Below are 16,034 nucleotides of genomic sequence, written 5' to 3' on the forward strand. Positions count from 1 at the left end.
CCAAAATGTATTCTTCTATGCAGGGTCTCAAACACAGCATTCAATCTTGCAAAAGTAGTGAATCATTATCATATCTTGATTTTATGTGGAGAGTCCCTTAGTTTCAACCAGGGGATGAACTTTGTCTTCTTTTATTTCATTGCCACCCGCTCAATAGTTGTCACAAATAGAAGTCAACAGTGGTGAGAGCAGGCAATGATGCATTTATACATGGAAGGTTTTTGCTTCTTGAGAAGATCTAGTTGGTATTTTGTTTTTTGCCTGTAGATAACACTTCTCTCTGACAACCGGTGAGGTAGGCACTGATTATCCTAAATATTGACAACCGGTTGACTTGTAAATTGTTTGTCCATTGCAGGTTGCCATATGCAGGATACTTTGGTGGAGTATCTGGCTTGAGCAGGACTCAGTTCATGAAGATCAATGGCTTCCCGAATGAGTACTGGGGCTGGGGTGGAGAAGATGACGACATCTATAACAGGTGAGTGAGCAGGTGGCGAATACAGAAGCCCAGTAAGTTGGGGGATAACTTCTTTCAATAACACATTCTTGTCCGAGAGCATTTGCTATTATGGATGTATCTAGCCACAATCTGCATTGCTCCCGAACTCGAGATGAGCTATATAAGTAGCCCTCCATACATACATCCATACACTGCACATAATTGTGCCCTCTACGTTTTTAGTAAGAGGGAGTGTCTACAAATACTAGAGCGTATGATGTGTCTACAATGTGGGCCACAAGTGCATCCATGAGTGCTACTGCATCTTCCCCATCACAGCTGGGAATGGTGGTCTATCATTTTGCAATGAGGACACGCCCCATTACAACTCTATCCAAGTTAGAGGCTATGAGAGACAAGATTGACATGCAGTGTACCATTATCACTATACAACACTGCATGTTGTTTATAACACCCTCGCCCTCTTCGTGTTCTTGGTGTTGGGAGCATGTTTATTCATCCTCCATGTCAAAGTGGCAGAGTTGGAGTTAGGGGGCGGAGTTTGCCATGCTCCTGATGAGACGTGTACTCTTAGAGCCAAAAGCGCAACTACGAGTGGTGCAGCTGGAGCAGTGCACTGGGGCCCAGAGGTGGGAGGGGACCCAACTACAAAATCCCTTTGAACCCTGAGAGGGCTCCTAAATAAATACACTGACGTTCCAAAGGTGAACAAGCATTAAAGATTACCTAAAAGTTTGTTTTTTATCTTTTGAAATTTGCTGTGTGTTCTCAGACAGAGGTCGAATGTCAGCCTAATCTTCTGACAAATTGATGCTTATTCTTTTAACATTAAGAATGGTGTTTACTCTTCTTTTGCTTACTGCAAAGTGTGAGGATTCTGTAAAGTGAACAATGTGAAAACCTTGCTGGTGTGATGTCAGCCTAGTGAAGGGGCTCAGTTATTTTGCTTGCATTAGGTCCCACTGCAAACTATCTACACCACTGCTTAGAGCTCTGGCGCTTCTCCATTTTGAGGTGCTCATTCGGCAGGAGATGATGAGCCACCATCCGATAGTGGAGCTAGGTAGAGGAGTCTCTTTGGATGCAGAGACATAAGCAGTGAATTGCAATTCTGAGACTGGAGAAGCACAGCCGGGCATTGTCCAGTCACCCTAGCTTATAATTAAGAGATGAGGGATAGTGGGAACACCCTGAGAAGGACCGGCCACCTTCCTTGCTCCTCTTTTCTGCTTTTGTGGCTGTTGCAAGGAAGACTGCATGGAAAGTAGCACTATGAGAAACATGAGAGTGGGTTCCCCGAGAAGGAACACGGCCCAGCCACAGAGTTACTAACTGATCAATGTGAGCCCCATTGATGCAGGACCCGCCTCTTGATGATCCTATCTGCCAAGGGTATACCTGAGGTGCAATATTTTTGTCCCTATTCATCACAAAGTAGTGCCGCGCAACATTGGCCCTGAATGACGACAGAGGTAAGGCCAAGAGAGGGAAGTCAGATTTTCTTTCAGCTAAGGCACTTAGGGGGTCATTATGACCCCGGCGATCGGAGATAATGTGGCGGTAGTACAGCCAATAGGCTGGCGGTACTCACCGCCACATTATGACACAGGCAGGTTGGCTGAAGCTAACCCGCCAATGTACCATTCCGACTGCCATGGGTGTAGCAGCTGCCGGGCTGGAGATAACAATCTCCAGCCTGGCAGCCGCTATTGTAACACCGGTAGTATCATGACCCTGAATACCGCCATGGTTTCCGTGGTGTTCGTAACGCCACAAAAACCATGGCGGTAGGACCTAACAGTGACAGGGAATTCTTTCCCGGTCACTGATAGGAGGCCCCCTGCTCCCCCAAAACTCCCCAGATGCCCCCACCCCTCCCTTCATCCACGCTTGCCCCCTTCCAACCTCCCCCCATACACACACACACAGGCAGACACACACTCATTCACACAGACATACATGCATACATACATGCATGCATCCATTCATTTACGCACACATCCGTACTGCACACATACACGCATGCATCCATTCATTCATGCACACATCCGTGCACACATTCACACAGACACACATACACATTTCTATTCATACACACACTCACACACACGCATACACACACGCAAACAACACTACACACACACTCGCATTCACGCACACACTCACACATACATGCACACACACACAACACCCCTCCCCTGTCGGAAACCAGACTTACCTGCATCCAGGGGGTCTTCCGGCAGGGCAGGGGACGGGACGGGGCGCTGCTATCGCCAGCAGCGCCTGCCAGCAGAACACCGCCTGGCCGTATTATTTTTCATAATACGGCTGGTGGCAGTCTACTGGTGTGGCGCTACTGGTGGTAGCTGCGCCACCTTACCACCATCCGCCAGTATGGCCACAGCTGGATTTCCCCCCTTCTTGTGGCGGAAATCCGGCTGTGGTCATAATTTGGCGAACGGATGGTAGCTGCGGCGACAGTCTTTGGGCGGCCGTCGCTGTGGCGGTAGGCGGCATTTACCGCCATTATTGTAATGAGGACCTTAGTCCCGCAGTAGAGAGTGAGAAAGCCCCAACTGTAATAGGTCGCAGATGCCATATACAGGCTCACTCCTTGATTCTAGAAACCTTTGTGACTTACAGGACATCACAAGGAGTACTGAAAAATGAGTAACCTCGGTAGATGAGACTTTGACTTTATTGACAATGGAAAAGCGTATGCATACTGCAGACGTTTGAGTACACGGACTGTCAACGAAGGTCATACAAATGAAATCCTCAGTGGCAGAAGTAAAGCTACTGTAAGGTAACGGTAAGGGTGGATTCAGAAGCCGTGGAAGCACTGCTTTTATCCGCCGGGATCCAAGGTACAGATCTTGAAGAACCTGTCAAGGGCAGCAAATCAGCTGGGAGAAAAAGTAGCAAGTTGAAAAAGAAGGCATCTGAGGGTGCTTCTTAGCGACAACAGGAACACACTACAGTAAAGGTAGGTAGCCGCAAGAGAATATAAGAAATACCTTACATGTGGAAGCCACTCTTCTCATCCTGCTAAATGAAGGCTCTCATACTAGGGTATGACGCATATTTTGCGCAGGTGGAAGCTCCAAGTTCATTCGTAGAGGCACGGTCCAGGTTAGAGACTGGGCTGGATCATGGTGGTAGGCTCATTCCTTTCACTGAAGAGTTTCTTCTTCATTAGTCTGAGTTTAATTGTTGGTCAGTAGCGAGACCGAGGATATGCATGTTACTCTTTGCTTGAAATATGGAGCCTAAAGTTGTTGACTTTTCCGGTATGGTAGATGAGTATTGTGGTCAGAATACTGTTTGACATAAATATTGTATCTTAACTGTTGTTTACCAAAGTATTGTCTCAGTGGAGTTAATAATAGAAAACCTACACCCAAAGAGATGATATCTTTCTAAACTATATTTAAGCACAGAATGTATGCCAAATAATATTTCTGCCTACGATGTACTGACATACTTCCAGTTTTTCCATACTTTTTTGCTCCACCTCCCTTCTCCTTTAGCCTTCCTTACGTATCGCCAGTGCGGTGATGGTTTGCTAACAGGAGATTGTTGCAGAGATGCATAACCGATGATTTGTTTACAGTTGTATGTTAAATGAATGACAATTATTAGCCTAAAAATAAAAGTGGTACACTTGTTAATCTTGTTAAGAACGTATTTGTCAAGTGCTACAAACCTGACTAGTTAATCCAATCACTTGAGTGCGAACAATAAATAGGTGACAATTAGAAAAAAATTACCTTTCGGCATTCTAAATGCATGCATGACGGACTTCACTTCCCTGCTGATAGACAATGCAAAATCACGTGGATTCACCACTGACACAGATCCTTCCTGAAAATAAGAACAACATAGTGCCTGTGCTACCATCTGATAAACGTGAAACCTTTCCTGCCTGAAAAATGATTTCAGGACAGCAGTGCTTAATTTGAGCCGGTGGTTTCCGGTTCTCGGCACAGCACTTTATTGCAAACACGGGCTCTTATGACAGCCTACCACACGGTGGCAATGTTTGTCTAATTTTGTGAGGAATGATACAACAGTAGTTTAATAATCAAATATCCATGAAATTCACTAATACCTGCTGCCCAAACTATAAAAATAGCTTGGACGGCATGTATTAGTCAATTTTAATGTATATTTAAAGTCTCAATTGTTACACTTGTATGAGTGTGATGGTTAGTTGTGATGGAACTGTCATTGGTAGCGCTAGTGAGGACAATGGGTGTTGCAAACTGCAGTGGCCTCCTGTCAAGGGCACTGGCACTTATTTATTTTTTTTACAAATGAATCACTGCAAGCCAGTAATCCAAGCCGTAGTCCTTTCTCATTGAGATGCCATCAGCGCTGCTCAAAGGCCTGTTGACAACACTTTCACCTCCAGAAGGGAGACCTACACACTACCCCACATATGTTAGAGGACCTAAAGATGTTCAACCACAACCATATCATCCCAACACTGACCGAAATACATTGACTCTACCTCCAAGCCCAAATCCTCTTGCAGGCCAGCTCTATATTATACAAGGGAATGACAAATGGCTTCGCCAAAAACCTATAGAAATCAGGCTGCCTTCATCATATATCCAACTAGGATCTGCAGCAAATGCGTCTACCCTCCCGCAATTCAGAAGGGAACTGAAGACATACCTTTTGAGGGAGCATTATCTCCAGGGCCAGACTGGCCTTTAGAGCAAGGAGCAAAGGATGGCTTTGACAGGATAGTGTGTGGACCGGTATTTTGGCTGTGTGTCAGCCATTTTTTTTACTGTATATGGGCCTGTTTTATGGTCTGATGGGAAAGTTGTTGTTGATGGTTTGGCCGACATTAAAACAAACATTGCTTGCAGCAAGCTCAAATCTACGTACATTTCCACCCCAGACAAATACTTATATGGTGTGCCTTTACAAGTTCAAAAGTGCCCCCATTTGCAAACATGGGCCACTTTTTTTTAGCTATCTGATTCACTAATGGGAATCAATTTTACTTTGGTGCCCGGGCCTATTTTCCTTCCCAGACTTCCTTAGACGAACGTGCACCCCCCTGAATATTCTGCTGCATTTTAAGTGGTCACGAGTTGTGTATTAGGGCCTGTGCCCTCTGTTTAGGGTTCTGCTGCTCCGGAGCGTGGCTAGGGCTGTACACACATTGTTACATATACAGGGGCGTAGCTTGGTCGGGATGATTGGTGGGTTGAGCTTCAGATTTCCCAACAATCACGCCGGGACATCTTGTTAAAACACACAATACAGGAAACAGGACATGAGGGGGGCTCATGGGGCAGTGGAAAGAGAGAGGAGTGTGGATTTTAGGGGTACATAAAATGCAATAGTTTTCAAACTAATCAACTTTTTTAATGCTTTCAAAACATAGATCAGATGGAGTCTGCGTGTATTTGTCAGTGTGGCCATGTAAAAATCCCAGGTGAAATCCGACAGACACCTCACATTACCCACTGAAAGCACCTCTACCAAATTATTTACTACGGAATGCATTGTTAGGGGATTGGAACACTCCAAACACCCCCCTACGTCCCTGCACATACATGGATGCATTGCTAATGTAGACGGGCCTTCCCCTGGTCCACGAACGCTCGCATCCCCCCAGGTGCGCCTCCGAGTCCCAGGCAGGACAGTGAAAAACGATGGCAGAGCCGCGGGTGACGGACAGCTGACGGCGTGCACAGACCGCTGCCTCAGCGGCTGCTGACGGGCCTCCCTGGTCGGAAGCACGTTCCTGTTACAGCTCTAGACGCGCGCAAAGCATTAGCCAGGTGGCCTGACGAGAAAGAGGCGGGAGCCACCGATGCAGGTAACTTTGACAAATGTCCTTTGTCATTGCCGCTCTGGCACTGCTCGTCCTTCCTGATGGCACGTCGCACCTGTCACCGAGCTTGCATCCGTGTACTCGGATCTTTTTTATTTTGATCCTTGCTGTCTCGCTCACACCATTAGATTGTTTCTCTTCATGTTACAGAGAGACACTGGGGCTTAAAGCAGTCTGGGTTACCTCATAATTCGCATTGTAACAGTCCCAATCGCTTCATAAACCACTCATTTAACTCATAAAGCACCTTGAAGCAGACGTATTTACATCTGAAACCGCCTTGAAGCAGCATCATTTACATCCCATGCTTGCAGCAGTCTCATTTACACCCTAAACAGCTTCGTGGCAGCCCAATTTCCCCATAAACCTCTTTGAACAGTCATTTACACCATAAACCACTTTGAAGGAGACTCATTTTACATCATGAGCTGCTTTGAAGCAGAATGATTGACGTCATAAGCCGCGTTGAAGCAGACTCGTTTACATGATAAACCACCTCGTAGAAGCCTCATGTGCCCATACACCTCCATGAAACAGACTGCTTACCTCAAAAACCGCTTTGTAAAAGTCTCATTTACCACATAAACCACATTAACCTATCACAGTATGTGGTAGCAGAAGTAGCTGTTGTGTTAGAATCTTGTGTCGGTTGTCGTTACAGTTGTGTGTCACTCCCAGTATACAGAGAACTGTCGATAGAGAACATCAACCATACAATGGCATCCATAATTGTGAGAAGTCTAGTGGTAGGCCACGGGACTGGAAGATCTAGTAAGGTGACTGACCACGCGTCCTAGATTTGCTGGCGCTGTACACGTTTTCCACAGTTTATCCCCAAAAATGTCAGTAAATTTAGCACATGTACCAGTTTATATAGAGGTCTGACTAAACTGCAAGTGATGCAAGTGTTCATGGGGTTCCGTGCAGAATTAATGAGCAGAAAGATGTGAGTTACCCAGATGATGCTGTGTGCAAAAGATGCATTTTAGTCCCTTAGTCTGTGTTTTCTATGTACTTGATTTTTGTAAATTAAGCTATTTTGTGCTCCTTGGGCTATGGGAATTTGTTGTTCTACTTCTATGTTTGTGGGATATCTTGATTTTTTATTATTCAAGATCTAGTTATTCTAGATCTGAGCCCCTAATTTAATCAAGGTTTGTACTGAATTTGGGGGCCCAGTAGAGCCAGAAACACAACCCTCCGCCTGGTGGGGCAGGGATTTAGGATCTGCAAATTTGGATGCTGCCATTCACGCCCCTGCAGTACAGCAATTTGCAAACGTGGAATGGGAAATGGCCAGAGACTGCACATGTGTGAAGGCTAGGTGACCCAATACTCCCTAAAAGCCGCCCCAGGGTGGAGCACAATTGTTGTGGGGCTGCTTTTCCATATTTCCACCTGCCTAAAAGTGGCTTGACATAGGTGGATACGTTGGCAGTGAGGTGCTGCTCATTTCTGCTGGTAATCTATCACAACTAGGCAGGGAAGTGCTGCTTATTTCTGCTGGTAATGTGTCACAACTAGGAAGTGAAGTGCTGCTCATATCTGCTGGTAATTTATCACAACTAGGAGGTGGAGAGCTGCTCATCTCTGCTGGTAATGTATCACAACTAGGCGGTGAATGTGAAAGAGATTACAAGCCCTCTGACAACCGCAGGGATTCGTCTGCCCCAGTCAGGCCCGCAGACTTTGAGGAGCAGACCAATCAAAGTACTCAAGGGGCAATAAAGAGAATACAATTTAATAGAATATGAATATAAATGTGTCAAAAACAGTCATAGATGCAATCAAAATATAGGCATGTGAAAGGCAATCCTTGGCTATTCCCCAGCTCTCTTATTTTAAAACCTAGCAGCTTCCCCCAAAGAAGCCCTCCCCTGAATCTTTCTGGCACAGTGGACTGCCTAATTGATGTTTTGACCAGCACAGGTCTTTTCAAAAGCACCACTGCTGTGCCTTGGTGATGTGAAGCAACCAGGATCACTAGGAGATGATTTACTCTTAAAATGATAACAGAAGATGCTCCATATTGTCAGCCAACCACCTCCCGTCTGTGCTTGGTGTACCTCCAAAATTCAAAGCCACTCTGGAACACTGTTAAAGTCTGATCAGTCCAGCATGGCTTTGACATTCCTCATTTCTAGATCTCTACATCCAGTGAGACCAGAGCAACTGCCTTGGGAAACATGCAGGATACTCCATCTTTCATATCACACTTGGCAGGTTGCTGCTGCCACCAGAAACTCATCCACTAGGCCTCCGTGAAAAGCCAACTTAATAAAAGTTCACAGCTGGTCTCTAAGTTAGGAAGGTCTTAGGTCTGGAGGCAGGGTGAAGATTGCCATTTCTACCAGTTCCATAATTGATTGGTAGGGGTAGAAGTGGAGGTTGGCACTGCGATAGGACCAGCTGGAATTATGTCTTAAATAGGCTAAAATAGTCAATCAATCAGTCGATCAGATATTTGTATAGCGTGGCTCATCACCCGGTCAGCATTTGAACCGGCCTAACCTCTGTCTAGAATGGGTTTGTTGTTACTCTTCAGGGACTGAACCAATATTTTATCACAAGTTCAGTGACATCCCTCATTTTCTTTTAGGTCTTGCCTTACCCAAAATCTTTTGATGTTACTAAAAATATATGTATGATATTTGCTTCGTTATCTGAACTTTCAGCCAGCCTTCTTCAGCATTTGGTCTGTTGTGTTAGTTACATTTTAATTCCGCTTACTACTGTATGCAACATCGGGCAGTGGGTCAGCCCATTTCAACCACTGGCTAACTTCACTGTGAGGGCATCCTGACATTTCACAAGGGGTACATCCACAAACAGTCGGTGCCAGGGACTACGATGGCAATGTGCTTTTCAAAAATATTTTAGCTTTTAGCCATTTGTTTTTGATTAACAAGGGTATACTAGTTTTCACAACAACGAAGTTTGGCGAAGAACATGGCAAATCTAAACAAACATTGGCAAACCTAAAAGGCTAGCAGCCAGTGCTTGTTTCTTTGATGGAAAGGCAGTTCAGAGTTATCCTTGGAAATATTGCTTCAGCCACGAGGGATAGCTGGGATTCTGCCAGTGAGAGGTTCAGACCTATCAAGAGCCTTTTTTAATAGGCTTGTCAATGTGTTTCGCCTCGCTTCATAGCCTCGTTCTCATGGGGATCTCAACCTTTGTCATGCCTTTTTGTTGCATTTTCCGTTTTCTTACTGTAGTCCTGGTGCTGACTCTCCTCTCATTCCCTCCTCCCATCCTTTTACTGCTTCTGCCCCATTTTTTCTGGCTATGTCACACAGAGGACATGACAGATGGTGTGACTAGCAGAAGCGTAAAGCGTTTCGGCGCGTTCTACCAGCCTCTGGGCTTCGGGACTAGGAAAGGCTGTTCATGTGAAGACATTGGACAAACTTTTTAGCACTTCTGTTGATCATTTCTGACACCTCAACACCACTCCAGATGGCATCTTTTCAGGCCTAAGGCTACACTACTATCATAATACTTCCCAAAATATTGGACGGTCCACAGGGAGTTCTCATTGCTGCAAGACTCAATACTAGCACACGTCTCCCGCAGTCTCTTTCTCATCCCTGCCACTGTGGTTGCGTCTCCATCTCTGGAGACCCAGGGAGAAGAGTGGGCTGGCCAAAAGCAAATGTGTTGGTAGCTGCTGCCAAATCAGAAGACCCAAGAGGCAATTTCCACTAAGTGATCTTTCCAAAGACAGATTGTTGACTGCATCCAGGCTTCCGCTAGGAGGGGTGGAAAGGCACTGTCGCTTTTAATAGAATGTGATTCTGTGGTTCTGGAGAGCAGAGAGTGCTGCTCTGAAAGTCTGGTCTTTCCTGCTACGTCTCCTGAGCCCTTCACTGGTGCCACCTGTTGACAGAGCCTCATCACCCTGGACTTCCACAAACTTAGCTGCTTTCTACTATCTGGAGCTTCATGCCCTCCAAAACACTACTTATGCCTGATCCCAGGAATCTTTCTGTAGCTTAACCAGGTCAGCATGGTGCACGAAACCTGGCTTTTCTCTCCCATGAAGCCTGCTCTTTCTCGCACCTCCATAACCCTCGGCTATCCCTCCCATATGCAGAGGCTCCCTTATGCCTTTGACTAAGGTCCCATGACCCTGGTTACTTTCCTCTTTTCACAGCACCAGTGCTTAATTTGTAAAATAAAACGTGCCGGGCCCAAAGTTTTGTTGAGCAGTTGCCGAGCAGTCCACGTCTGGCACTGTTGACTGCTGGGGGTGCGGAGTAAGAAAGCTGCATGGTTTTGATTCACCTAATGCCTCTTTCATCCACAACCAGACACTCCCTGTCTCTTTACTCCACTTTTCAGGTTGGTTCTCATCCCTGATTTCTTTCTTTGTCACTGCTTCCCCGGCCAGGGAAAAATATGCACCGTCCCCAAAAATGAGTACCAGTGGCCCCCATCTGCAACCACCGGCTCAAATTCAGCACTGCCTGAGCCTCATTTTACCAAAAGCAGGCTTTGCTATCCAGTGATTCTATTAGAAGCCTTTGCCTTCTCGTTTTAAAACTTTCCTCTCCCGCAGGATAGGGAACCTGTCAATCACTTCCGTGAACAAGAGCATCCTCCCTCTTTCCCCTTGAGTCATTACTTACTCCGTCTCCTCCCCAAACCATGGCATACTCTCCTCCCACGTGACACATGGCTTTCTGTCACATGCTTCACAGTACCCTGTCCACTCTCCAATCTGCCTCAAAGCACCTCTTTCTCAAAAGTCATGTTATCCCTTGTTCTTTTTTAAATTAATATTGTTATTTAATTGTTACAACAGAAAAACATTTCGTTTACACATGTTGTGCAAGAGCACATTCTTGTCGGTATATAGAACATTAGCAGGACCCTTTGACTTACCTAAACCAACTTGGTGTCCAATGTTGAAGAACAAAGCATAGGTAAATATTATTATAACAGCATGAACTAATAACATAGAAGTAACATGTGGGGTTAACTGTGAATATTTATATATATTTCCACAGTGTGGTGGAAGGCTGAGAGGCGAACCATGGTTGGTTTCAAGCAGCAGGATATAGTTTTTCAGATTTAGTTTGAGCTCCACCATAGAGGGTCCGCACTGGGTTTCCAGTGCATGCATCCTAGCAGGTGGAATATTGACATTTGGATGCCCCACAGGATGCCTTCCTCTCTCAATCCAGGGCATCTCTGCCTCCATGAACCAGAACAGCGTTCTCACCCCAGGCCAGCTTCTCGTTGACAGACCTGGTCACAGCTCCTTCCATACAATGACATATGGTACTCCCATCCTTCTCTACCAGGTGCCAGGGCTTCTCATCTTCTCTTCCACAAGCCACAGGACTTTCCATCCTTCCACCCAAGCTCATGAGCCAGGGCAACCTCTTCTCTAACACTTGAACCACGGCACTTGCTTCCACTCCCAGCTGCCTGGTTTCCGCTCCTTAAAAAGCCTGTGTGTCCATCTCACATCAGCCAGACCTCTGATCCAACAAGAGGAAGCGCCTCCCAAATACAGGAAAGTGTGTTGTACTTGGCAAAGTGTTAGTAACCTTCAGAATAACTAGCAACCCATACGCTTGAGCCCATAAAGTGAAAACTCCATTAGATGAAGTAACGTTAGATAGGAGGTGTTTGCCTGGTTTGTGTACCTCCCTCCAAGTAACTAGACCCATGCCCTGCAACTATTCACTGCCAGGGAAGCGTGCCAGCGCCGCACCTGTTCAGTAACTAACTTCTACACATGCTGAACAGCAGCCACAGTGGTGAACAACTTGGCTAAAACAGATTGCTAAAGCTAAAAGCTCTTGTATAGGTGCTAGCTATTGGGGTTGCCAATGCTTGTTGGTTTTTGGAAGTATTTCTCCTGGCACAGTACTGTATTCCTGATGTTATTTCTCTTCCTAGCACATTTATTCGCAGGTTTTTGTTCTCCTGCCGGTGTCATTACGTCATTCAACACATTCCAGTAGCCAATATTTCTGCTTGAGGTATGCTAGGCGCACAATACCATGATGTAATGTTGAATGTGGACACGTTTCTCTCTGAGTGATCTCTCGTTTCCTCTGCACATCCCGTGGGCCTGTGTCCCCCGCAAGATCCCTCTGCGTCACCTCCTGGAGAGAAAGTGCCCACATTCACTCCCACCAAGTAACAGGCTTTACAGCCGCAGTTTTCTCTCCACCTCCGATACGGGGTGGTACAAGCTGTGATTACTATTGACATAAGATATTGATTTCCACCATCAACCAAAGGGCTTCTGTTGGCAAACCCCCACACCTCTGCACTGTAGGGCCATTCGGAACAACTGATTTTTGGGATCGATCCCCAAACTTTTTGTAAAATCCTAGCATTGACCCTCTGGTGCATATAAACTAAAGTCAGCTTTTTCTATGCTCAGTCCGCAGGCCAAGCTGCGGAATTTTAAACCAAAATAATCCTGCAGAATTACATGTGCTCTGGATAAAGAATATGTCACCAGGGTTTTTGTTCAGGTTACTTTAGCACTGTCATTGTAGCAGCTGCATTGATATACCCATCGTGCCTGCTGCAAAAAAATAAATAACATGATACCAACATGCAGATCAAACATTTGAAACTTAAAGTAAAATATCTGCATAAAGTACTGTTTGCAACACAAAAACATCCTTTTAAAAAACAGCGTCCCCGTTTCACTTTTTAATACGAAAATCCTTCAGGCAAGGGGATGCCATTATAGTCTACTGGATTTATGGCACATTTCATGAGTAATTTCATGGCATGCCGCACAATTGATGGGGAGACAGGGATGCCTCTCATTGCGCACACGGAGGAACTTGTATCCACGTTTACGGCATAGGCAGGAACTGTAGATTCTCGTAGCAGCCGCAGAGCATAGGTAGGAACTTCAGACTCTCGTAGCAGGCGCAGAGCATAGGCAGGAGCTTCATACTCTCATAGCAGCCGCAGAGGATAGGCAGGAACTTTAGATTCTCATAGCAGCCGCAGAGCATAGGCAGGAACTTCAAGCTCTCATAGTAGCTGCAGAGCATAGGCAGGAACTTTAGATTCTCATAGCAGCCGCAGAGCATAGGCAGGAACTTCAGGCTCTCATAGCAGCCACAGATCACAGGCAGGATGTTCAGGCTCTCACAGCAGTCGCAGAGCTTAAGCAGGAACTTCAGGCTCTCATAGCAGCCGCAGAGCGTAGGCAGGAACTTTAGATTCTCATAGCAGCTGCGGAGCATAGGTAGGAACATCAGTCTCTCTTAGTTTTGGCAGAGCGTAGGCAGGAATTTCAGACTCTCATAGCAGACGCATAACACCGGCTGGAACCTTGAACTTCTCACAGCACATTTATAGGCAGAAACCTTAGGGACATATTTAAGAAAAGTGGCGCTGCATCCCCTGCAGTGCCACTTTTCTAGTGCCCCTTAGCACCCCCGTACCGCCAACATGTGTGTGCCGTATTTAATATACGGTGCACCATGGCACAGGGTAGATACAATAGTATCTACATTTTTGGCGCTATTGATGTACTTTGCAAAAAGTTTGGCGCTAGTCTTGCAAAGTACCTAGAGGCCATTTTAATAAATGGTGCTCCTCCTTTTAACGCCTGCTCAGAGCATGCGTTAAAAAATGCAGCAAAAAATGCCTAGTGGAATCTCTTAGATTTCACTGCACCATTTTTGCGGTCCCCTAGCAGGGTAACGCCCCCCTTGCGCACATTATGCATGACACCTGTATAATGTGGCGCAAAGTGTCACAAAGTGGCGCAATGCATGCATTGTGCCAGTCTGTTAATATGGTGTGCGATTGTTTAAGCCTAACGCCACATTAGTGTAGAAAAAAGACACTTATGTGGCGCTAGAGCTTCTTAAATCTGGGCCTTGGACTCTCATAGGAAACGCATATCATAAGTAGAAACCTCAGACTCTCATACAAGACGCATATCATAGAACGGAACTTCAGCCTCTCATAGCATATGCATAGGATAGACAGAAACGTTAGACTTTCACAGCAGATGCATAGTATAGGCAGACACTTCAGACTCTCATAGCAGTTACATAACATTGGTATGGGCAGGGGCTTCAGACTCTCATAGCAGTCACAAAGACATAGGCAGGGGCTTCAGACTTTCATAGCAGTAACAAAGACATAGGCAGGAGCTTCAGACTTTCATAGCAGATGCACAGCATAGGAATAGGCCGGAATTCAGACTCTCTTTGCAGACACTTAGCATAGGCAGTAACTTCAGAATCTCATAGCAGATGCATAGCCTAGGCAGAACCTTCAGACCCTTATGGCAGATGAATAGCAGAGCAGGGCTTTGAGACCCTCGTAGCAGATGCATAGCCTAGGCAGGGCTTTCACAGCCTCATAGCGGACGCATAGCCTAAGCAGGTCTTTCGGACCCTCATAGCAGAAGCATACCCTGGGCAGGACTTTCGAACCCTCCTAGCAGACGCATAGCCTCGGCAGGACTTTCAGACCCCCATAGCAGATGCATAGCCTAGACAGGGCCTTCAGACCCTCATAGCAGACGCATAGCGGCTACCATTCTGTATTGTTGATATCAATCTCTCCCAGGCCGAACATTCTCCCCCGCATGCCCACTCACACTCCTCCTAGTCACAGCCTTCTCTCACCTCTCTCGCTCTGAGCACCGAAATGTGCTGGAATAGGTAGTCATGATAGGGGACGTCCAATATACACGATGCTCCTGTGAAGCGGCAGCTTACTAAAGTGCCACGGGAACCTGATGATGCCCATGTGATGAATGTCAATCGTAGTACATGGGAGTGCGGTGACCTTGGAGACTGTCACTATAGGATGCTGAAGGATGCCACGTCATGCAGTAGCAGAGCAAGGATGCCATGGGCCCTCGTGAAAGCAAGGAAGGGACCCCTTTGACTGCTGTTGGGATAGTAAAATACAACAATTTACATGGTTCAATGGGTCTCTCAGGGCTCTGGGCCCCGGTGTCACCAGTGATAGCCCCGCCAGCTCCACCAATGGTAGCTATGCCCATGACACCAAAAAAATGTACAAATCTGGTGGACACCTGAGGCTGTTGTGTGGCTTGCAGTCAGTGACCTAACATGCACTGGCATGTATGAGAGCATGGTGCGGGGTGTGGTGCCTGGTTACGTAAGCACGACCTGCCACATTCGGGTGTAGGGCTGTGGCACTGGGCGTGTGCACCTGAATATGGGGGTTGGTAACAAGTGGTGATTACTCAAGGGGACAGGAGAGCACAAGGAGGCACCATGTTCAGCTAGATGAGTTAGGATAGCTCAGAGAAGCCTGATGAGCTCCAGGCGGTCACAGGCAGCCTCAAGGCGCTGTACAATTGGAACCTGACGCTGCTGGAGGGGCATCACTGCTTCCATGAGTGCCACTCACAATCCACTGAGGAGGCTGCCTCGGAGAACTGGCAACTGTGCTGCCGGCGGGCAGCATAGTGTGGGCAAAGCCAGCATAAACTGGCACAGAGGTCGTGTAGAGAAATGACTGACCATCTGCCAGGTACCAAAGATGCCAGCTTATATCTGACACCTTCAGCTAGTCTTCTATTTATAGCCAAAATCAAGTTGCAATACGTGACTTGCAGAGTTGGTTTTTAGCATTGTTGAGGTGTGTTTAAAAAGCCCAGCATGCACGGTGCTGCTGTCTAAAAAGCAAACTGTTGAAGATCACACATGGCACCGAACCACCTTGGCCTTTGTG

The 16,034-nt window shown here is 46.4% G+C and overlaps 1 protein-coding gene across 4 annotated transcripts in view; it reads left to right on the forward strand.

The window, feature by feature from the left end:
- The window catches only part of B4GALT2 (beta-1,4-galactosyltransferase 2), a 625,157-nt gene that overhangs the window by 519,678 nt on the left and 89,445 nt on the right, over positions 1–16,034 (forward strand). For all 4 annotated transcript variants that reach the window (XM_069232774.1, XM_069232776.1, XM_069232777.1 and 1 more), the window contains exon 5: positions 359–481. In XM_069232774.1, coding sequence (XP_069088875.1) covers positions 359–481 — 123 coding nt within the window. The remainder of the gene's footprint in view (positions 1–358; positions 482–16,034) is intronic.

Source organism: Pleurodeles waltl, chromosome 4_2, assembly GCF_031143425.1.
Source record: "Pleurodeles waltl isolate 20211129_DDA chromosome 4_2, aPleWal1.hap1.20221129, whole genome shotgun sequence".
Taxonomy (NCBI): Eukaryota; Metazoa; Chordata; class Amphibia; order Caudata; family Salamandridae; genus Pleurodeles; species Pleurodeles waltl.